General features: G+C 37.3%; 3 protein-coding genes across 12 annotated transcripts in view; 1 reads left to right on the forward strand and 2 right to left on the reverse strand.

Annotated features, from left to right (window-relative positions):
- Positions 1–11,405, reverse strand: part of PECAM1 (platelet and endothelial cell adhesion molecule 1) — a 38,373-nt gene extending 26,968 nt beyond the window's left edge. For 4 of the 8 annotated variants that reach the window (XR_014318773.1, XM_082775060.1, XM_082775056.1 and 1 more), the window contains exons 1-5: positions 4,110–4,417; positions 3,915–3,941; positions 1,773–2,066; positions 704–1,012; positions 348–617 (exon numbers count right to left, since the gene is read on the reverse strand). Coding sequence is in view for 7 of the 8 variants with exons in the window: in XM_082775060.1 (XP_082631186.1) it covers positions 348–617; positions 704–1,012; positions 1,773–2,066; positions 3,915–3,941; positions 4,110–4,143 (934 nt within the window). In the remaining variant the exon portion in view is untranslated. Of the gene's footprint in view, positions 1–347; positions 618–703; positions 1,013–1,772; positions 2,067–3,914; positions 3,942–4,109; positions 4,419–7,100; positions 7,163–11,386 lie in introns of those variants that run through there. The other 4 variants (XM_082775057.1, XM_082775058.1, XM_082775055.1 and 1 more) reach the window with 2 other exon arrangements.
- A 1,487-nt stretch (positions 11,406–12,892) lies between these two features.
- MILR1 (mast cell immunoglobulin like receptor 1) lies at positions 12,893–21,447 on the forward strand. 2 transcript variants are annotated; one of them, XM_082775064.1, is made up of 10 exons: positions 12,893–12,975; positions 13,063–13,107; positions 13,985–14,269; positions 14,843–15,127; positions 15,643–15,756; positions 16,024–16,113; positions 17,186–17,245; positions 17,555–17,611; positions 20,872–21,008; positions 21,113–21,447. In XM_082775064.1, exons 1-10 carry the CDS (start codon positions 12,942–12,944, stop codon positions 21,122–21,124), a joined length of 1,119 nt encoding a protein of 372 aa, XP_082631190.1. In that variant the 5' UTR covers positions 12,893–12,941; the 3' UTR covers positions 21,125–21,447. The 2 variants fall into 2 exon arrangements, with proteins under 2 accessions (XP_082631190.1, XP_082631191.1); XM_082775065.1 differs by lacking the exons at positions 20,872–21,008; positions 21,113–21,447 and adding an exon at positions 18,525–19,524 and having other exon boundaries at positions 12,894–12,975.
- Positions 15,511–22,969, reverse strand: POLG2 (DNA polymerase gamma 2, accessory subunit). 2 transcript variants are annotated; one of them, XM_082775063.1, is made up of 10 exons: positions 22,443–22,969; positions 21,855–21,981; positions 21,596–21,701; positions 21,025–21,198; positions 20,438–20,578; positions 20,245–20,325; positions 19,535–19,635; positions 18,457–18,594; positions 16,153–16,220; positions 15,511–15,561 (listed from the first exon to the last, which is right to left on the reverse strand). In XM_082775063.1, exons 1-9 carry the CDS (start codon positions 22,924–22,926, stop codon positions 16,214–16,216), a joined length of 1,359 nt encoding a protein of 452 aa, XP_082631189.1. In that variant the 5' UTR covers positions 22,927–22,969; the 3' UTR covers positions 15,511–15,561; positions 16,153–16,213. The 2 variants fall into 2 exon arrangements, with proteins under 2 accessions (XP_082631189.1, XP_082631188.1); XM_082775062.1 differs by lacking the exons at positions 15,511–15,561; positions 16,153–16,220 and having other exon boundaries at positions 17,643–18,594.
- Between the last annotated feature and the right edge of the window lie 1,046 nt (positions 22,970–24,015).

Genomic DNA, 24,015 nt, shown 5'->3' on the forward strand with positions numbered 1-24,015 from the left:
TAAAAGAATGTGACTGCCTATCCCAAATTATACAGAATGAAGCATATAGAGAAAGATTACAATCAGGACAAAAACCCATCATGCTATTGTAATATAATAATATTTTCAGGGAAAACAGAAATGTAACAATTGCTTGGAATCTACATCCCATATGTGGAAAATATTTGAAAGTATTATTTTAGTTGTAAAGTATTAGCGGCTGGAAAAAAATCAGAAGTCCAAATCTAAATAGCCTTTAAAGTAGGGAAAATTTATACTTGGATCTGGACATTACCTTTGCAGATCTACCAAATTCAAATTTAAATATTTCTTCACTGAGTAAAATCTAAGGTGAACAGAGGTCTTACCTGCCACAACAACATTCAGTTTGGTGGTTTTAGATGCTCTCCCTTGCTCCACCTTACACAGGTATTCACCACTGTCCTCTAGAGTAGCAACTGCAGAATATTTCAAAAGTTTCTCATCTCGTACACTATTCAGTATTGTTTTGTTTTTCTGAAGTATGATTTCAATGTCACGCATTCGAGCTACTACAGTTGAGCATTCAAACTCTATCCTGTCTCCTTCTGTAATATTACTTGTGGACTTGATGATCAGAGAAGGCTTTATAAATGGTTCTGAAAGAGAATACATATAAAATCAGAATCCAACTTTTTAATTATGGGAAGCAAAGAAATGTAAAATGAAAAGTTAAGCAACTTACCCTTGACAGTAACAAGTGTTCTGTTGCTGGGTTCTGAACTTTCAAGTTCAAAGTTTGTATGTTTCACAAATCTCTTACCAAAACAGTCAAAGTACAAAATATTATCCCCCTCTTCAACAGAAAATTCCGCTGTAGAAAAATTCCTGTATGCCTCAAATACAAGTTTTTCTTTAGGAGTTGAATTTGTCTTTGTCTTCCGGAAAAGGAACTGTAAAGGAGGTACTTCTTCTGGCAGCTCACAACGTAATTTTACAACTTCACCCTCTAAAACTTCTCTTTTCTCAGCAGTCAGGATTGGTTTGGTCATTCCTTACAGCAGAAAACAAGGAAAGAAATAGTTTGATTTGGGGTGATGCAGTGATCCATCTCTGATGACTATGGTATTGATTTATGCTAATGGACAGATACAAATAATTTGCAAATACTGGATCTGTTTGTTTTGTTTGTTTGTTTTACTATTATTATTATTTACTATTGTAACTATATTATTGTAACTATTTAACACAGAACAAATGTTTTCCTAGTTGCTTTTCCAAGAGGCAAAACATCACTTTCAGTCAAGAATACATGACTAGAAAGAGTATAGACAGAGGTTGCCCCTGTTCTCAGAAAAGATGAAGGAACAAGACAGAAAGACAGATATAAAATTATCTACAAAAGTAGTCCACCACTGATACTAGCTTTGGCAACAGCTATTACAAGGTGACAATCTTTGTTTCCAGCTTTTCCAGTAATTTAGTCTCCCCCACCAATGTATTTCCAGTCTATGGGTGCAAGCTTTCATAAATAACGCTTTCTCTAGTCTCAGGGATAGAGCATGGGAAGGTGGCTCAGGAGGCATGAATTGCATTTTTGACTGTCACTGATCTGCCAGGTAAGCTTGGGACTGAGATTTCATTTCTGTGCCTTAATATGAGGACTTAGTACTCAACTCTTGTAAAGCACTGGGATGTCTAAGGATAAAAAACCTTTTGCAAGATATCCTATTTAGCACTGGCTATTGTCACTCACCCTGAGAGGTTTCTCTTTTTGTATCTTAGAAAACTGACATGTTTGAAAGAATACTCACCTGTTACCCAAACATGTAACGATTTACTAGATTTTGTCTTTCCATCTGCTTTCACAGTACATTCATAGTCTCCTGTATCTGCAGATCTAGCGATAGGTACTTCATATCGTGCAACTTCTTTGTCTGATACAATCATATATACAAGCTTGCCATCCTTAAAAATTGTAATATTATGCTGTAGGTGGAAATTGGCACTTTTGCTAATATCAGCATGGCATATAATTGACATAGGAGCTCCATTCTTCACTTTGGCAGATGGCTCAGCCCTGATTTCAACATTGTTGAAGGTAAAAACTTGATGGAGAAAATAAAAAGAGAGTTATATTATCTTCAAATTGTCTAACATAAAACTGTTACTGATTAAAATGTAGTAGCTTGAGATAAAATTAATTCATCGTATCCTAGTAGCAAGTGTTATCATTTTTGTGGTCAGATCTCACAGATGTTGACAGTAGTAGCAGCTTTACCTTTCTCTGCACCAGTATATTAGATGCCCCTACTGATTGTCTCAACATGCAATGTTCATCTCCTCACTCTCTGCCTTGGGCGATTGAGAGAATCACTGATTTGGCCAAATCTGCTAAATGCCCTAGAATAGCAGGGAATATTGGAGTAGATTTGCAGCTATTTCTTGTTTTTCCTGATTTCTTGTAGTTTGTTGTCTCCATCTCCTTTTGTCTGGAGATCTGAGAGATTAACAAAAGTTTGTATATCTTTTTGTCTGAAGAAACTGAAGAATGACAGCATAACCCAGTTTAGAGCTGTATTAAACCCCAAGTCACTTCATCCCTAAACATATGACAGAAATCTCTGAAGTTATTCCAGCATTTATTTATTTTTTTAAATCTGAAAGTAAGATTAGGGTTATGTTAAATTTAATTTTAAACATGTAATTTGCAAATATGCAAATTTCATTTTAAACATGTAATGTACATACTTGGGATAATCTCAAATCTATACTTTAGGAAAACTGGAGCATAGCAAAAGATATTTGGGTTCAAGTTCTGCAAGCAAACTTGTACATGCCTAACTTTACACTGTGACATGTCCCATGATCATACACTCAAGAATCCTTAACAACCATATGGCTTTAAATAATCGAAATACAGAATCATATACAGAACTAATGTCTTTATTTAATTTATAATTTAAACTTTCCAGTCCTTGAAAAAATATGTTGAATACAATATTCCTACTAAAAATGAACAAATAAAAAACAGCTAAGTAGTTTAACAAACTAAGTTTATAATAGCATTAACACATACAGTGCTTCTGTGTTTATAACCACAGGAATGATAAACACTATGTAACAAAATTTTATGATTATCAGAATATCAGTATAATAATACTTTTATTCACACAGCTCAATGAACAAGTACAGGGAAAACTTTTGAGTGCACTCATTTTCCCTTCCCATAGAAATTACAGATTTGGATATGCATACTTTTCCCCAAGATTTTTATTAGAAATTAGGTACCTGAATAGTAAAAATTTTCTGCTATGTCCAGTTACCAGATATTTACAATTTGCCAAGGAGATTTTGGGCCATAAAAATCAATACAGTACTTTTTGCACATGAGCAGACTACGTGACACAGAGGAGCAAGCATTTCTTGATAGATGGAGAAAAGCAAGGATGCAGAGTGTACATGCTCGGAGCCAGCAAGATGACAACATAAAAAGTAAAAGCATTTCTTTCAGGACACAAGTTCTATACTCTGCTCAGACAGGTTCATGGAATATTTAGCAAGAAAAAGAGCAAAAGAGAGTGAGCATAACTTTGTTTGTTTTTAAAACTAATAGAAAATACAAGTAGTTGAATTTCCCCTCCCATCTTTTCTCATTTGTTGGAGCAAGCAAATTGGTCTAGGAAAAAAATCACCAAAACATTAATTAAAAATCTGAGCAGCACATATCTCTGCACATATCTCTTTTAAACACTTTACTAAGAAACACCACCAAGTATTTTTTTTTTTTTTTTATGGCCAAATTTTGTAGAGATTTAGTACAGCAAACCAGATAAACTCTGTTATGGATGCACACTAACTAAAGAGAAAGCAGTTAAATTACGTCTTTTAAATACGTATGTGAAAAAAACAAAACAAAACAAAAACAAAACCACAAAAAAACTATCATTACCTACCTCTTTCCTGAGTGTAAACTCCTGAACCTGAAAAAAGTGAAAAGCAATGTTATTTTCAAAGTTTACAGATTGAGAGACAGCATTATAAACACTAAAAAGTTACCAAAAAAAATAACAAACCAAACCAACCAACCAGCCAAACAACAAAACACAGAAGCACATGTACCCATCCAGATACTTAGTTATTAAACTTACACTGCAAGAAAATCACCAGAAGAGCAAGATGCATCTCGTTCCTGAAGAACAGACACTTAATTACAAAATAAAACAATATTCATCATCAGAGGTAATTTGCTACCAGGTCCCCAATACAGTTTCTTTTTTAAAAAAAAAAATGTTTTATGGAAACTAATAAAATTCTGCCATTAAAATTTGTACATTTTTGCAAATCTTCAGCTGAAACTGGCCAGATCAAGTAATCGTTCCCATTACTGGAAACTGGAAATGGCAAACAATGAGAATCTATCTGCTGCTCCCAGGCAGATTACTGTTCAGGAAGTGACTGGACTTTTCCTGAGGGCGCCACCAAATGCATTTGCTTTGTTTAATTTCTTAAGGTGTATTAAAAAAACAAGAAGGTCCAGTGACATTTATCCTGCAGTTCCTGTCAATACGGGTATTTTTAAGTCACAATTAACCATTTACGAACACAAATTACATCCATTATTTGACCTCTGCAGATCCTTGAGCAAATATTTCTCTTCATCCTGGTATAGAAAACTCATTCAGAGAATACATATACATAATTATTCACTTTTCCCCTTTACCTCCATATCTAGCTCACTCGCCTTTGCTATGGCAAACCACAGCTTTACCATTGAGTTCACAATAAATTCAAATTACTTCAGAAACCATAGCAACTGTTGGGTTACACTAGAATATTGACAGGTGGACCTCTTATGCTACCATCATATATCAAAACCATAGAAGGGCACAAGTTTTGTGCAGTTAGGACAGTGAAAAACATACACAATTACAAAACTTTAAACCCACAACAGTTTGGAGTTTCATTTCCCTACGGAGAGCTGAAGGAGCACTTGCACAATCTGAAACAGAGAATGCTCAAGAGTTAAATCTGCCAGTAGCTTGAAACTGTTTGAATTCAGACGTCCCTGAGAGATCTGCTGACCTTTCCTGTGTCATTTAATTTTGTGCAATAATAAAAGTAGCCTGACAGTATGACAGCCATGCCAGAATGAGGGATGATTAATTTTGCATCCAAAATACTGAAAGCATAAACTGAATGTAAACCAAAGAAGAGGAAAAGATGCATAATATTCTACTTCAGCATTTCAGTTGATGTAAATGTCTGCCTGAGATACTGTAAGGAACTGATGTAAAATTCAGAACACTTGAATTACTCAACTTCCTTTAACAAATGGACGGGTTTGGGGGGCTTTTTTATTTGTTTGTTTGTTTGTTTTTTTCTGATTACAGATGAAAATCTGAAGAAAGCAAAAGGCCTAAAGACAAGGAAATCAGTAGCTGAATTTGTGCTGTAAATGAATATTTGTGAAGAAAACTAAAACGTAATAATTATCCAAACCCCCAGTTTCTTGAAATTCAGATGGGAAGGGGGTGAGACAGATGGGCATAACAAGGAAAGCAAGAAGATTACAGAGATATTGTCCTGTCCCTATCCCTGCTCTTCTACATTCCTTACTTTGGTACTATGCATGTTTTTTAAGTCTTAAATAATCTGACACTGCAGAAGTAGCAAATTTAAGCACCAATATGATATTCCCAGATAACATTTACCATTTACTTCATAACTTCAAAGGAATGTGCAGCACATTTATTTGTTTGTCAATCAACTTTTAAGTCAAACTGAAGTCATTCCACTTGAGCCGTAACACTGACTCAGGTTATAGGCTTGATAAAGTGAGGTGAAATCATGTACTTCAAAAAGTGTTCCTCACTTAAGTCCCTACATTAACTCCCTAAGATCTTAACTCCCTAAGTAGTGATTTAGTTATTTGTGAAAATCTAGTGCTCGACTCTTAATTCCTTAGTTTCTTTCATTTGCAGACTGAGTCAATGCTTTATGTTATTTCCAGAGTCATATTACAGGCTTATTAAAACACTACTTAAAACAATATTAAATACATTCACAGAAATCTATAAATGAGACGTACAGTTCTCATAAGCTTCACTGTTTATATGAACCCCCTTTTCTTTTTTTTTTTTTCCCTCTTGGGGACAATGAAAGCTGTATGTTTTGCCCCAAACAATAGTTTTAAAAGTGCACTCTAACGCTTGTATTACACACAGAACTGTGGTATTGTGTGAAGGGAAACAGGAGGGAAACACTCTTCAGTTTAACAATGTATCAGCAATACCAACCAACATCTATTTAGCTATTTTGCAGGGAGAGTGTTATTTTGAAGGGAGAGAGTGCAGAATGGTACAATCGTCATAGCATTTAATGAATAAGAACCAAGCTGGTTAACTAGCAATAGTATTTCTTCTGCTTAATCCAGTCTGTTTGAACTACACCACCAAAAAAAGACCGGTGGTTTGGCTAATTGCCAAAAATGGTCTCCAGAGCCAGGTAAAGGAAAGGAGAATTAGGATACACAGCAGATGGAAAACAAAGGTTTGATAAACTTTTGCTATTGATAACAAAAAATAGGAAGGAAGGAAGGAAGGAAGGAGATTTACCTCTTCCCCCATAAAAGAATTCAGCACTACATACAAAGTTCAGCAAAACCACACCAATCTTTCCCACAAGGGGACAAAGGCTCTCCTCTACAGAGAGGGAAAGACAAAGTGGGTGTGGGCCAATATTCTTCAGAGCGATCCAATAAGATCAAGTTCAGAACCAGGCTAGTTTCAAACTGGGCTGAAAGGTCATCTTTTAGGACAAACTAGGTCAGTAGTACAGTTTAATGGTGCTAAAACCAAAGGCTGTTGTGAGACGTCACTCACAAGCCAAGGATGTTCCATTTGATCTCTTAGTCTGATTAGACTGTCATATTCTTGATAAGCCCTCAACATTGTTCTGAGGAGGAAAATCTAGCTGGTATTGGCCAAAATCCAAGGGATAAACTCAGCTGCAGGAATTTAAGCCAAAATGTTATGAAACATGGGAGAAAAGCATTTCAAAGAGGAAGGAATGGCTTGAGACTGTCTTCCATTGTTAAACTGGAAATCATATTGACTTAAAGAATATAAACTTAAACGTACCTGTGCTAGTAGTATAGCTGTATATTTTCCTAAATCATCTCATAGTCTCTGAAGATGTTTTTCTGAAACAAGTAATATCAGACAAAATTAAATACTATACATAAACAAAATTAAAAAATAAATACACAAAATTATTCTAATATATACACCATTAAAGAACTCTCTTTAGTCCCTTATGTTTCTGAGAAAAGAAGGATTGACATAAAAAATGCAACACACCTTCTGAAGCAGACAAAAATAAATAAATAATAATCTGGCACAATGTCCTCTGAGGACTAAAGAAATCTTCACATTTAATCTAATGCCCAATGAATCAGACCCTTGAAGCTGTGCTCATCTGGGAATACATGATGCCTATTTCTGCTGGTTGGGTCTCCTGCTACTTGCTTAAATATGACAATTCCTAAAAAGCATCAGTTCTGTCATCTGAACAAAGCCTATCAGAGTCAAAACCTATTTCCATAACTAAGGATAAAATGCTGAATAAGATTTTCAAATTCTGCACCAACCCCTACTCCCCAAACACACTGTTTTCAGCCAGCCCCTTATGACAGGAAAGGAAGCGAGGAGTTCATAGCACATTTCAGCTGTTTGTTTTCATTAACTCCCCAGCTGGTTGGCATGACAGTAAAGAGCATGCTGCAGTGCCAATCGGTAGGACTGACATCTTAATTCCCCACAGAGCACACGCTGAGTACAGTGACTCAGCTAGGCTTTGTCTCCTGTTCTCAAATACCCATTCCTGACCAGTTTTACTTTCTTCAGAAAAGATGTGTTGCCTTCAAGTTATATCTCACTGATTTACTAACAAAACATTTCTCTTAAGAGCACAACGTTCTGGGTCATCAGTGCTTGTCCATGACAATGCAGGTTCCGCATAATGTCTTGTATAAGCTCACTAATTCTATTTTAAAAGCAGTTAATCTCAAATGTTTGGGATTTTATAAATTTTACAAATAATTTATAAAATTCTGAGATCTGAGTCCATCTTTTCTGATGTCAGTGCAAGCTTTCCAGTAACCAAATCAATAATAGAAAAAGCAGCTCTGATGTCTAATCACCCAGCCCCTGACACATATAATCACTTTGGTTCCTTACAATTGTGAACTATTTTGGTTAATTAATACTTCCTCTTTCAATAGACACATAGAATTATAACAAATGTAATTGTTTTCACACATCTAGACAGCTCCCTGGGGAACTGGGAATGAATTGAGTTTGTTCTGCATATATTTCTAGGTTGTGTTTTCTTGAATGTGAGAAATTTGCATCATTTGTCTTTATTTAAAAAGTCTCTATACTTCCCTAGAGAAGAATAAAAACAAACAAACAAAAAAAAAAAAAAAAAAAAAAAAAAAAAACACAACTCATGGATTTGAGTATTTACAAAGAATGTTAAAAAAAAAAAAAAGACTTTTTTCCAGAGCTCCAGATGTTCTACAATTTACAGAAAATCTGTATTGCTGAAAGCTTGTGCTTCTCAGACCATTGCATTTCACAACGGTGCCATCTACTGGACGACGACCCAGGACCACATTGAAATACATTTCCCCCCCCACATCCATCTTCTGCAATTAAACCAGCATTCCATTCTGGAGTTTTTCCTATAATTACTGATATCCAACACCTCCTCCAAACTGAAATTTTGGGATGCAGCAGAAAAACAGCCTTGAGTTCTGCAAGAATATTAATCTCAGAGTATGGACTGTGACAGAAAAAAAAAAAAAAAAAAAAGTCAGAACCTTATGGCTGGAGAGGGAATTAATTCTGGAAATATTTTCCTTCACTCTACATTCCCATCTTTTATATTGCTTGTTGATTCTCAAAGCATTATTGGAGAATATCCAGTTTTATAAATAAAATTATAAGATAAATGTATCAGTAGTGCCAGTCTTTGATGTCTCATCAAATCTGTAAAATGAAATTAGTATTAATTACTTTAAGCAAAAACGACAGAACTTAAAGGAAGTGTGGAATAGCCTTTCTTACAAAAAAAAAATAAAATCCTTATTTTTCCTTTGGTGGGGGGGAGAGAAGGCAGAAGGAAGACATACAATTTTTAAATATTTTCCAAATAAAAAATTGGAGATTTGGGGGTTGTTAATTTAATTAATTTGACTACCCAACAGGTTCTTTCACCTATTGACATGTTCCTTCCAATCTGCAGTTCAAATACATTTTTAGTTCAATTGGAAAACTTTTGTTACACTAAAATTCTCATTCAGAACCCAAGGATCACTGCAGGGAATTTAAAGATATCTTAAATACTCATACAGAAAAGATCCCTTCCTCTTCTATTCTTATTTGCTTTCTAGAAAATACAATCTCACAATTGTATACCAAGTAGTTAACATAAACAGCAGGCTTGCTACCACAGCCATTTTGAGTAGGAGTGTAAAAATATGGTATTCCGTGATGATCTAGCTAGCTCAGTAAAACCTTTGCAGACAAAGCAGAAGTGCTTAATGTAATTCAGCACCAGACATAACCACCAATATATGGTGATTTCTAGCAAAACCTTCTGCAGACGTCTACTACAGCAGATGCTCTTCCAGAATGGAGGACCTCTCAGGATGAGGAACTGAGACTGGAAATAACTTTTATAATTCTACTGAAACATGCAAATTTCCCTGGAAACCTACAATAAGACAGATACAGTGTGAAGACTGCACGATCTTACTACATAATGTTATCTCATACTATTTTCATTCTCAAGTCAAAGAATTTTGAGTGAAAAATCTTTTGAGTGAAAGCTGTTTGGCTTTTATTCTCATTCACCTGCTTGCCTGAGGCAGAATATTGTTGCAACACCACATGATACACGTCTTCATTTCAGACTTTTTAACTTACATGTTTTGGCTGGATTACTTCTGTACATAATTTTTTGTTAAATATATTCAGCACATTATTTCCAGGCAGGAAATTTGTAGAATAATACAAAGGGAACACCAATCTCACACTGTATCTTACTGATGCTATAAAATTCTAAATATACATCCTTAAGAAAACCACCTAATGTTAGCCTAAAGTCAAAAGCCAACTTGGCACACCCCATGCCACCCCCAAAACAAACAAATTAAAACATGGAAGTAAGCTGATTTATTACTTCCCAGGACACTGTTCAAGAGACTAACAAACTAATAGAGTCAGCATTCAAAATGTCAGACAGGTAATGTCAAGTGTTTTTTTCATTTTTCCACTATTTTACATTGACAGTATGGCCAACCGCCAGCCTAGATACTGTTCTCTTCACCCTGCTGAAGGGCAAAATGAGACACTACCTTTTTGACTCAAATCAATAATACAAGATTTAATGAAGCTCATTCTCTAAATTTCGGGACACTCCCAGCCCATGTTGTAGAAAATACTACTTTAGAGCTTTTTAAAAAGCGGTCATAAAAGACACTATCAAACCTTCAGATCAGTTGAATGCTCATCACTCAAAATATCAGAAACTAAAACCATTATTCCAAGAATACTACTTGAGAGAGCATACAGTCCATTGAGTTATACTTCAACAAAAATTCTAAAACAGCTCTTCCTTGCCCAATAGGACTGAATGATCACAAAAAATTTTCTGGAAGCCCCTTTATATAAACCTATCTTAATAATTTACATTTAAAACTTCATCTGAAGCCTCCTTTTCTAATGAATACATCATTACTTCCTCTAGTGATGTCCTAGCAATCACAGTCTAGCTTTCATACAAACTGCAGGAGTCCTTATCCTCAGCTACCATATCCTACCACAGTGGTTCAGAAATCTTTTTACTTAAGAAGCAACTGTATTAACGTTCTGCAAAGCAATTATAAGAGTTAAAAAGGAAATACGTATTTCAAGAGACGAAATGGGTAGGCATAAGTATTGGACAGTTAAAAGAAAGGAAGTTCTTCTCCATCATCCTACATGTGTAGTTGAAATGATTGCCATGTATCAAAGAAAACAAACATGTTTCAGTCACTAAATTGGCATACATCAAAGAAAACATATATATTTCAGTCCCTACATCCAAATTTCAAAGCAGGGTGAGGGAGGGAGAGGGAACAGGGAGGGCAGAGATGTACCTCCAGGGGGAAGCAGCAGGGTTGCAGAAACTGCACCCGTGAGGGAAGGAGTAGGCCGAGGCCCTCGCACCTCAACCTCCAGTGGCCTCCTGCGTTCTGACGGCTGCTCCCCCTGACAGGAGGGCGCAAGACCAGGCTGCTTCCCGCTTTCCTCCTTCACCACCACCTGGCAGCAAGCATTTTAGGGACTATTCTGCAGTTTTCTGATAGAGAACAGCTTACCGCTACAGGAAAACGTGCAAATGCTCCCAGTTCTTCTCTCAACGTTGGTATTTCCACGCATGCTTTCTGCCAGCTGTAAAAAAAAAAAAAAAAAAAAGGTAGTCTTTTGGTTAGTTGTCAGCATTTCCACATAAGAAACACTTGCAAAACGAGGGTAAAGGTTGTTTCTTAAGAAATTAAGTAAAACAAACATCACAGGAAAAAAAAAGGAAGTTGTACGCTAAACTGTGTGAAAAAAAAAAAAAAAAAATCTCTGTTAAAGCAGACTAGACTTTGGGAGGGGGTTTGTGTTATGCAGGAAACATGATGTAACACCTGGTCTTGTTACTTTCAGAGACTGCAGAATTGCAGAATATGTAAGAAAAAAGTCAAGTATAACAACAACACTTTTAAGACATTCACTGTATGTCTTTTTTTTTCTTTGATGACTACAGAGCAGCATAATGACTGAGACATTGTTTTGTTGAATATTGTGTCTGACCAGGAGAATTTAAAGATTATGGTCTGCCCTTGAATTTGCAACTAACATTGTATAATGTCCAAATTCTCAGTTTTGACCATGGGCCTTAGACCAAAAAAGACACCAGGGAAATAAAAATAAAAGAACAGTCATGAAGATAAGACACCAGGGAAATAAAAATAAAAGAACAGTCATGAAGATATAAAACCAATGGCGTTTTTACCTATGCTAAAAGAACTGACCAAAACAACATACTATTTTATGCCACAGAACATTAGCTGAATATTACATTTACTTTGCACAGAGACAGAGAAAGACAAACTAAGAACATCTACTTCTTGAAACTGTAAAGAAGAAATATCAGCAATATTACTGATTAGATGATCAAATTAGTCATCAACTTGTTTTACAGTGGTGTTGAACTCAAGTTTGTGATGAGATCTGTACCTTTTACTATGTGATTTCACAGCTGAATATTTGAAACTTGGCCAAAATATTTCCAAATAGGCAAACTATCCAGGAATACTTAGCATCTTAAAACTTCCATGGTTTAAGTACTTTTTTTTGTGTGCGTATGTCATTTTTTAAAAATTATATTGCTGATAATAAAAGGAAACCACATTCTCCCTTGGTCACAGCCATATTCTCCCAAAGGATCTCTTGCATTCTCTCTAGTAAATGTGTGGCTGTGAGATATGAATCAGTGATCTCATGCCTTTGTAAGAACAATACTAGAAAAATTATATATATTCTTGTATACTGCCTCGTAGCATAGTTCTATTACACAGCTCTCACACATGAAAAAGTTGATTAAGTTAGCTACATCTTGGAACAAATTTACATAACATTTAGTTGTATTCCAAACTGCTGTTCCTCACTCCAAAGCTTTTCCTTGTGCCCGCTACTCTAAAATGACTGTCATAGGCTAAATATAAATGGAATATAACAAAAGTGGTTAAGCAAACATCATCAGTTAAGATCAGCACTGTTTCCCTATTTAAGACTTCCTCAACTGCTAGAGCCACTCCTCTAAGATTTCATTAGTATAACGCCATCAGATGTCTTGAAGTGTACCAGCTTCATTTTTGCAAGAAAATGTATTTTCTCGCAATTCTGCTGTTTTCCTACTGTAAGCCAAGGACATACTTCTCACATATTGTGCATTTTTCTAAATAAGAGCCATTGTTTCCTATCTGAAAGCCTTCTTCTCTTCTAGTTCAAGTCTCTCAGCAGATTCAGAATGCAACTGCAGATGGCAGAGGTAAGTTCTTTTTTTTCAGTTTTGGGATGTGTGCTGAAATGAACTGTTCACAAAAAAAAAATGGTGGAAAGATTGAAAAATTTCAAAAGCCTTCATGTAAAGTTAAATCTTTTGCCTGTCTGTACATTGAGACTGTTTGCAAGTTTTAATACAAAGCTTTCTTTGCTGCCATACTCATATGTACATTAAAAATTGCTTTAAGATGTTAAAATATATTTTCTCTCTTTATAAGAGTCAGAATTTATCTTAGTCGTGACTTTTATATTAACAATTTCTGTGAAAAGACAAGGCAAGTTTTTCATAAAGGTGTATTTGCATGATCTTACAAACCAAACTGATTTGATAGACAATCAAAGCTCTGGCTGCTACTATTCAACATTCAGGGAAAATAAATTCGGCCTACTTATGTGAGATTAATTTTGCCACAAGTAAAATACTGTTTTCACTTTTAGGTTCACATTCTAGCACTCAAGTAGCTTGGCTGCTTTCTCATACAGAAGGGAAAAGTTACTTTCTCCTACAATTAACACCCCATAATATTTCTTTTTTATGCTTCTATTATTTTCATTGCTGCTGTAGCTCAAAAGGTTTTCTTGTTGGTTCATCTAGATGCACCTGTTGGTTTTGTGCGTTTATTCTGTATTTTATATGAAGGCATGCATTTTTCATCAAGTGTTATAAGCTATATACTAACACTGAAAAATATGAAGTTGCATTGCCTGCTACTGGAAGTAGTAAAAAACACAAACATCTATTTCGACAGAAATAAGTAGAGCCTGGTCCCCAACATATTCTTGGGAAAAAAAAGGGGGGGGGGGGGGGAAGGGATTCTTGAATGATAGGTACAATCAACTCACTCAGAAGTTTTTCTTTCCAGAGATACTTTCCAACCCCATTCTCACACCTGTTCAGGGCACTTTGGAAGTAATGTTGAACCAGAACGTGAGCCTCTCCTGTCACTCAGATTCTGGTTCTCCACCTCTCAAATACACACTGTTTAAAGCCAGTCAGAAGGTATCCACTTTAAATAAGACAGACTCGATGCCAGCATTGTTCAACTTGACTATCAACTCCGCCAGTGATGTGGGTGAATACAAGTGCAAAGTTGAGAATGAAATCCATGGTGGAAAATACAGCACAAGTCTCAATTTCATGCTTAAAGGTATGTCTTACTGTATTACTTCTTGACACATTTAATTTTATTGGATACAAGGAAGAAATTTTTCACAACAAGAGTAGTGAGACACTGGAACAGGTTGCCCAGAGAAGCTGTGGATGCCCCATCATTAGAAATGTTAAGTCAGGTTGGATGGGACTTTGAGAAATCTGACCTAGTGAAAGAAGTCCCTGCCCAGGACAAGAGGATTGGACTAGATTATCTTCAAGGGTCCCTTCCAAACTAAAACATTCTATGATTGTATAATTTTAGATTTGCATAGCCATGCATTGGCTGATCCAGTGTATCTGCAGCAGTGGGACTCAGCAATTTGTTTGCTGAAGGTGATGTTTTGTAGTGCAGTGCGTGCCTGCCTTGGTTGAGCTGAACTTTACTGAAAACTGCTATTGTTCCTTTGGGAGTCAGCAGCCCTATTCTGATATGTCTTACTGAGCCCTCAATCCTTTATGCCCATCTTATTTGCCAGAGTTGCTGATTAATTCAGTCTTGCTTTGGAGTTTGTCCTGCAATCAGCAATACAGTCTTTTCAGTTGTGTTTTTTTGTTTGTTTGTTTTCAGAGCCACTTTCCAAACCAGTGCTGCGCTCACCCACCTCTCAAGTAAAGAAAGGCCAAAATGCAACCCTGTCTTGTCTCTCAGAGAAAGGGAATCTTCCTATCACATACACTTTCTTCAAAGGCAAACAGAGCATATCTCGACCAGTGAAGATGCAGAAGAAGGAAGCAGCTGTTACTTTTGTACTTATCAATTCCTGTAGCGACTTAGGAACCTATAAATGCAGAGCTGAAAATAACTTTCGCAATACTACAAAATACAGCAACAGTTTCAACTTTATATTAGCAGGTATGCAGGTGTCAAATAGTTTACTACTGCCAATAAACAGGGACAGAAACAAAGTACAGAACATAGTAAGGATACAAGTATTTTAGCCAGAGATTTCATTCCTGCTATGTAATGCTCAAAATATAATGATTACAATAATAATACTGAGGTATTTTAAAATTTATGCAAAAAGAATTACTCTCAGCCTAGATAGTAGCAGTAGTTGAAGTGACCATGAAGGATGATTGTAAAAGACTCACTTTTACAAGAGACTACTGGTCCAGCTTTCTCCACCTCGGTGAGATTCTAGCTTTGTTTTTCTCTCTGGTTCCTATGAAAGGGACAGTCCATTGGCAGCAGCAAAATCCTTTCCTTCCGCTGTGGTGGTGTGCAATTTGCACTCTTCTGAGTAGTTCTATTAACAGTTAATCCAGAAGCTGAAAGAAATGGAAAGTCTTGATTTCATTTACAGATAATACTTAAAATATGAAACATTTCTTTACATAAACACCTTTTTTAAATTTTGTTTTTGGCAGAGGAGAGTTGTGATTCTCAACCCTGGATCATTTTTCTTGGGCTAATCTTACTAGCGTTTGTGATAGGATTTGCACTGGCAATTCGATTTTTCATCATTCCTTCATGTAAAACAGGTGAGTTGTTTGAATATCTATTTCATTTTCCACATATGCTAATTTATGTTCTCAGTATTTTCAAGCGTGCAAACATGTTACAAGTAATACCTAATTTAATACAGAACTGTTGGAAGGAATTAGGCCTTTTTGTTCTTAGCAAGGAAAGAAAATTCTACTAAAAATGCCTTTGATTAAGGAGTAATTTTGATCACTAAGATAACATTTTTGTGGAGCTCTTTATTTACCTCTAAGATAAATTGATACATGTATGTATTTGTTATGCAGAAAAATCTACATCTGCTGTGTCCTCAACAGGCCTTCCTTCAACGGATAAAGTAGAAGAGTCAGAAAATTATGTCACATACACAGAGATTAGTAAGTTCGTGTTACTCCCCATATAGCCATGAAATTTACCTGCAGAAGTTTGGTGGAAGAATGTTGTTATTCTATCTGCAGCCAACATGGGCCAGTTCCTTTAGGCACTGCAGAAACAGCAGAAGGGGACAACTACTACCAATCAGGAAGTAAACTAATAGTACTCCTACTGACCATACCATTACAGATGCAATATTTGAAGTCCCTTGGTATCCATATTTGGCCTCATCTGTCTGCCATGCAGCCAAAACCACAACCGCTTAAATTAAGTTCCATACAAAAACCTACCGTAAACAGAAATAAAATGAATTGCATTAGGGAACTTAAGGAAATGATAGGAATAGCCATTACAGAAGAAAATTAGATGGGCACTGCACCTCAGATTTACTTACTCATTTAATAAAAGCCAAAAATGGGCTATACACAAGTTGTAGAAAAATAAAACTTAGAAAGCTCCCGCATTCTGTTCAAAGTTGTTCAGTATACAATGTTTCTTTATTCCATGTTTCTTAGCTTTGAAAAGACCCAAAATCAGTTCAAATAAATTATGAAGTAATTCTAGACAACAGTCAATGAAGCAACTGGTCTACATTAGTAGAACGTACTACTTCCATTTAAAAAAAATACACAGTAATGAAGACCTTGCATGAAAATCACAATGTAATTTTCTAGATTTACCCTATGCATGACTGTCAGTATTCTTGGGGGTGTGTGTGTTTGTATCTAACAGCAAAACTGTAAGATTTCTTGTTTCTAAATACCCAAAAGGGAATCATTCCTTCCCAACAAGTCCAACTTCCATTCACAGAGAGGACAAGTAGATATCTAGCTACACTGCTCCATTAGCTCAGTGCTCTCTACAGCTGTTCATGCCAAATTTCAATCAGCATTCTACCAACATTGCTTGCAATAACAATGAATATAGCTCTGATAACGCCCACAGGTGCTGCAAAAAGCATGACAGATTTATATCCAACCCTGAATGTCGCTGCTTTATTTACATCATAAAAAATATATATATATTAAAAAAAATCAGTCTCTTGTAATTAATTGCTGTTTATCTTTAATACAGAGCTGATTCAAAAACAGGAATGTGAAGTATTTTCTGTTAGTAGAAGAGAAGATGAAAAAGGTGAAAACCTCATTTTATAGTAGTGGGACATCCAGTATGCATAGATATATTTGGGGGGATTGGGGTGAGGTGGTTGTGGGAGGTGGATAGTAGCAGTTAACATACTGAAATTGCTCACTTACTATGGAGAAATAAAAATAACTATGACAAAAAAAAAAGAAAAGCCGATCATACTGTAAGACAAAAGTTCAAAAGCTTAACTTTGCAACCATGCAGATTTTATTAGCCACCAAGCTGTTGATGGCTTATTAATTCTTCTATTACCTTTACTAAAAAAAAGAACATTGCACTATTTTATTCTTTTAACAGAGAAGAGGGAAAGTCCTACAATCTATTCACAGGTAGTCATAAGAGATGGTATACAAGGTAAGATCTCTTTTCTAATTAATTTAAGTATTTTTAAAGAATATTTCAATCTCCAGATGTTTAGAAGTACCATGCCTGCTGAGAGGTAGTAGAGAGAGTAGATACTAATTGCCTGGCCTAATTATTTTATAGACAGATCATATAGCTAGTTGTCTACCAGCAAGAAAAATCCCCAACTAATAACCTCTAGGGACTTAAAATGACTGGAATTATAAAGATCCAAACAGTAACCCTGTTAAATAAGCAACAGCTCCTTGCTTAAAAAAAAGTAAAAAATAAAAATAAAAAATAAAAAAGCTTAATGGAGTCACTGTCAGGTTAAATCCTGCTGGACACAATGTACAGTCTGGCATCTTTAATAAATTATCCAAAGCTTTCTCTATGATCCAAGCTCCTGTGGATTCAACAATTACCCTGAAATAGAAACTGGACTGTATAATTTAATCAAAAGACTTTAGTCAAGCACTACAAAAAATTATTCCAACTTTGTTGCACTCCAAGGCATGTGCTAGAGGATCAATATTTGACCTTTGGATCTGCTGTTACCTAGTGGTAAGCATGACAATTTCTCAGTACACTATTCTCAGAGCATAGTAAAATTGAAGACAAAGAAATTATAGTTAGCCCTACTGAAGAGAGACAAGTTTGCCTCTTTCCTCTTTACAAGGTAACCTGGACAACCTACATGGTTTAGATTTGACAGAAAACAGATATATCACCAAGTTTTAGGAGAACTATTTCCAATGAAGTGACTGTATCATTGACCCCAGAAGTCAGTTTCAGGCACAGAAATTCCTTTTATTAGATGAATTTAAGTTTACACATTTTTAGCTGATGTTACGTACTTAGTTAAGAAGTCTTTTAACCTAGATATGTGCATCATTTCCTTCATGGTGGTGTCTCTGCTTCTCAGCTGGACCACTCCATTCTCTAGAGTAGCATCATTTATCAAGACCATGAAGAGAACACTCATCTCATCATATCTGCAAAGAAAAGACCACACCTATTACCACTTTTGATGTATGAAAAAAAGGACTGATTAAGTTATGTACAAATGACGACAAGCTGCAAATATATTTTTTTTTTGCTACAGTGCACCAAGTTTTGTGAAGACACCCATTTTCTTAATGACATTCCTTGCTTTCCTAATTATATTTCTTTAAATTATTAGGTCACTTTAGTACATAAAGTAAATGTTAGTTTTGTATTACAAGAGTATTTTCTGTAGAAGCAGAGTATAACTTTCTTCTGTTATCTAATAAACAGACGATGTAGACTACTGCTCATGAACCTATCAACATACGTATTTTTTTCTTGGGAAAGAAAATATTCATCAATATGCTCAAGGTCCACAGACACAAGCAGTGATATGCTCAAAATTCACTCTTGATCAACAAATCATATATTCCCTTAACTAGAATATAGGTTTTTATCTGCATAAATAACATCGCATACACCAATGGTAATCATTCCAGACGTGAAGAACTTTTAAGTTCAAGACTAGACACAGTGTGCTATCTGAAACAGTACTTAAGAATGAAACACAGAGCCAGTCAAAATGGTTTAAAACAGAACACAGCACACAAATGGGGAAGACATGACATGGTTTTGCAAGTTTACTCATCTTAAGAAATTTATTTTCATAGAAGAGTCTATAAAAGGCATCTCACACTTTCAGAGCAACAACAATAGAAAAAGCGTGAAAGGCTAATAATTCATACAACTCTTAAAACAAACTGTCATTTCTCTTTGTAATAAAATCTACTGAGTGAGTTTCTAGTTTAGGATACATGTACATGCCTTTATTCACACAGTTACTGCACTCAATGACTTCTTACTGAAAATAGGCATATTTTTGCTAGTCCCCAGGAGGCCACCTTTCACCTTCATAGTTTTAACTTACAAAATACTATTTCTTCTTACTTTGTATAAAGCTGTTCCAGGGATACTTGCACGGTTTCAAGATAACCTGGCCATACGGAAATTCTATTTTCTGACAGGTCGTTGAACAATCCTTGACAAACCTGTGTTTAAACCAGATTTAAAAACAAAAGTATAAGTAAAGATTTTGAGGGTATGAAATCCTAGACAAAGAAACTATTCAAACTCCAGAACTTGCACTATTAGCATTTCTAGTTGGTATTAATTTACTTGCTGAAATAATCTCATAGTAGAAAGCAGCTTGACAACTAATCTCCATTTTTATTTAAAAAAATATGCCAGTGTAAGTTTCTTCCCTTCTGTGGGGACTGGCTTAATGATTGACTTTAACAGAAACTTCTGAAATTCTGAAGATGTGACCCACATGTTATAATAACTATGAAAGATTAAGAATCAGAGGGATTTTGTTATTTGTTCTCCTTTAACATTTCATTGAACAAATTCAAACTTTATTAACAATACTAAAAGCAGTGTATTAAAGCAGAGAAGACATCTACTTCCCCACTGTCTGTACTTCTTCAGCCATGACTCACTAACTGCACAGTGGAAGCATCGTGAAAACTGTACAACTGTGAGCCTCAGAGAACTGAAGTAGCAGCATGATTTTCACCAATGTTAACAGAGTGCCTGACATAACAAAAGGTCACATGGGAAATTAATGCTCAAAATTAAAACACTTTCTTACAACATACCTGTCGCAGCTCTGTTGTTGGGCCTTTCCCTACATCCAAGGCTACTTTGATAGGTGCCAGACAAGGATGAAGTTTAAGTACCTAACAATTTTAGAAAAAATAAATAAATTAGAGTGTTTATTGTGAACATTTAAGCAGAACTCCAGAATATTTAAAAGCCAGTGACCATTGCTTATACTTCCCCCAGAGTTACCTTTCTTTGTGAATTCTTCTTTTTTGTTAATGGATTCTCAGCTAGCTGTAGTGAATCAAAGAGATATGCTAATACTCCTCGGTCCAGATTTCCACTCACAGACAGGACATGAGGAATAACATTCTTCCTTCCATCTCGGCCCTGATGAGGGGAGAAAAACGACATACAAAATAACACACAACAATCAAGAGATACTTCAAAGTCTGTCTCAACTGGCCTCTTGTTTACTTTAAATGTATAATGAGGCATTGAGCTCAAGCACCCTTGTTACATTCAGATATATGTTACAATCACACATATATTTTAAGGTTACCAGCAATCTTGAAGCGTAACCATTACTAGATAACTTTTTAACACTGGGGAAAAGTATATAGTTCGTTGCTAACTTAGAATAAGTAACTCCATGAAAAAACTATTTCATCTGTTTTTGACAGTAAGATCTGCCAATGAAGGTCTGACAGCAGAATTATACAGATTTTACCACAGAAGAATAAGACAGTCACATGCTAAACAACCACCTCTTCAAATAAATTATTCCTCTCATCTTTATAATAAAAAGATTCTCAATAAAGTAAGTTAAAGCTTACCAGTAATTTTGATCTATCCCCTGGATACATCTCTAACAATTCAGTATCACCAAGGTTCTTCAGTGTTTCTATTGTTTCTTTTCCCCAGGGAAAGTTATAATGCAAGTTAAATCCTCTTCTTCCTTCTTCATCCTGAAAGTCACTGCTGCTGAAGTTAGATGGGCCTACTGCAAACTGAAAATTGAAGATATAAGATGTGTTCTACTATTGTGCAAACTCTACTAATTAACAAACCAAATCTGTAAAGCCAGATGTAAAGCCTATAATTTGCAGCACATTTTTTTAAATAAATTACAACCCAAATCAATTGTTCCACAGCTCTTTGATCTCAAGTCATTTATAAACACAAAACACTTGCTTTTCTGCAAGTCTGTTACAAACTACTTAAACTACAAATTTAAAAACTTAAATTTGTCTTTTTGTTTGCTTGTTTGTTTCCTGCAAGAAATACAATATATTTTAGTGATAAAAATTGGCAACATCTGCCAAAAACTTAACAGGGTGTCTATTTCCCCTCTCTTTGAAAAATAAAGGGGCAAGCCAAGATTTGCCATCTGTACACTGCTGTTACCTTTCTCCACCATTGCAGTCTCTGACGCAACCAGTAGTCGAGCCACTGTCCTGCAGTTCTAGGAGAGCTAAACCATGCAAGCAAAGAGGTAGTCCTTTCGCCTATTCTTTAAACAATAGCAAGGTCAGCAAGTTAACTCCTTCAAAAACAACAGGGGAAAAGCAAGAGACAGTATTCAAAAAACAAATTCAAAAGTTGAAACAATTGTACATAGCTTATTTAGGTACTATAAGGGATTAGTTGATCTTTATTAGTCTACCTTCTGAGGTTTTTGTTGTGTAGCTCACTGTCTGGAATAGAGTGAAAACATACTCCAACTTCAGCAAGGCCACAAGGCAATCTCTTGTTTGCAAATTCTAAACAGCTAACATATTGTGCCAAAACACCTGCCAAAAGACAAATAATTAGTTTTAGTAGCCAGAGGAAAATCTTCAATTTTTTAATTATACTGAGAATTAATAGTATGTTAGCTTATCCACAATAGGAAATGAAGGCAATGACAGTGATTGAAGATCACAATGCCATAGATAGTGTCTATATGTGCAATCTAATTAGGTTTCATGTTTTGCAGACATCAGCTCAGCAGCTCACGCACAGCCCGTACCTCCGGGTACTTTGGCAACCGTGACTTTAGCGGGCCTATCCCCTAATTACAGGGCAAAGTGTCAAGTGCACATTAGGACATTTACGCTGCTGAGGTGCTTGAGAAAGCCACGCTCTCGCAGCGTGCAGACCGGACCTTCCCAGCGCGCTGACATAACGGGAGGATGAATTAAGGCCGGGAGCTGGCCTGCAGGGGGCACGGAGCCCCGAGAGCCGCCTCACCCCGGCGCTGGCGGGGCCGTACCGGGCAGCAGCGTCTCCCGGAGCGTCCCCGCGCTGCCCAGCGCTTCTTCCAGGGCGGGCCCGGCCGGCTCCTGCACAACCTGGCGGAGCGTCTCGGAGCTCAGCAGCCGCAGGGCATCGCGGGCCTGCGGGACGCCGGCGTTGTGGCTGCCGTGGAGCGGAGAATCCACGGCGAACACCTGCTCCCTGCGGGCCAGCGCCGAGTGCCACCACTGCTCCGCCAGGTTGCCCCGCAGCGCCGCGCCCAGCGGCCCGAAGCCCGGGTGGCAGCCGCTGAGGTAGGAGCGCCAGGGCCGCGGCTCCGCGCCTCCCCGCAGGAAGCGCCGCCGCCTGCACAGCTCCAGCAGCTGCCGCTGCTGCTCCTCCTCCTCGTTCTCCCCCTCCTCCTCCTCGCTGCCGGCCGCCACGTAGGGCCGCCTCAGCGGCGGCCGCCCCAGGCGAAGCGCGCTGCCACAGCGGGCCACCCGCCTGCCGCCCAGCGCCATCTTCCCGCCCAGCGCCTCCCTCACGACCCGGGGGATGAGGGGGGGAAGGCAGCGAGCACTGCGCATGCGCACTGGGTGCCGTGTTTCCCTCCCGCTTCCCGCTCCGTGCCCTCAGCCGCCGCCGCCGCCATTTTGTGCCCTTGGGCTCAGCCCCAGCCCTGCCCGCCGGGACCCCGGCTCGGCGCCCCTCAGCGAGGGCAGGCTGTGATCGCCAGGGGGCGGGAAGAATCCTCTAGGGATTTGTCCTTGACACATCAAGTTCTTTGTATGTACCCAGGGAGATTTCTAGGGAAAAAAGCCAAATGTGGATCGCTTGAGAACAGCTACACGTTGATGTGCGTGGTCTAAGGCAACATAACAGCTTTCTAACGAGTTAAAGCTGCAGACGTGAAATCTAATATTACTGCAGTATATTCAGCTAGCAGCGTGGAGGGGGCAAAGTTTGCTTGTTAGCATAGTAAGAGCTTGCAGCTAGCAGCCCAGCCCAACAGCAGAGCAATGGAAATTTCCATACATGCTTAATCACGATTCTGTACCACTGCCAGAAGGTGGAGCTTAAAGAGGAGATACCGCTCTGCACTAGCTGCAATGAAAAAAATCATGCATGCTAAATCCCCAGGAGCTGGGATTATCTCAACATCCGCTCTTTAACATACACCCAAATCCCAAAAGGCAGAGAAGGAACAGACAGAGAATTGAAAAAGACAAGGCATTACTAGGCCAGTGGGGCAGCTGGAATTGCTGCCAGTCCAGGGAGAAAGGAATGCCCTGTTAAAGCCTGCTACCCTGACCTAGTACAGAAAATCCTGCTAGATAGAACTTCATTTCTCATGCAAGCCCACCACAATGCAGCCCTAGTTCCAAGAGTTTAGTCAGTATTTTATTTTCATTTTATGTGCAAATGTTAAGGGGAGAGATTTCCTTACAGCAAGGCCCTCCTGTGGGGGCAGGTTTACCCTACCTCATGTCCCTTTGTAAAGAGAGGATATAAAACTAGAGGCCTTTCACAGGATGATATCCTTATTGGATAGAAAAAAAGTCTCAGAAATGGTTTTAGACATGTCTGAGTCCAGTAAGATAGTCAGAACT

This window comes from Aythya marila (genome assembly GCF_965140915.1).
Source record: "Aythya marila genome assembly, chromosome: 18".
Classification (NCBI taxonomy): domain Eukaryota; kingdom Metazoa; phylum Chordata; class Aves; order Anseriformes; family Anatidae; genus Aythya; species Aythya marila.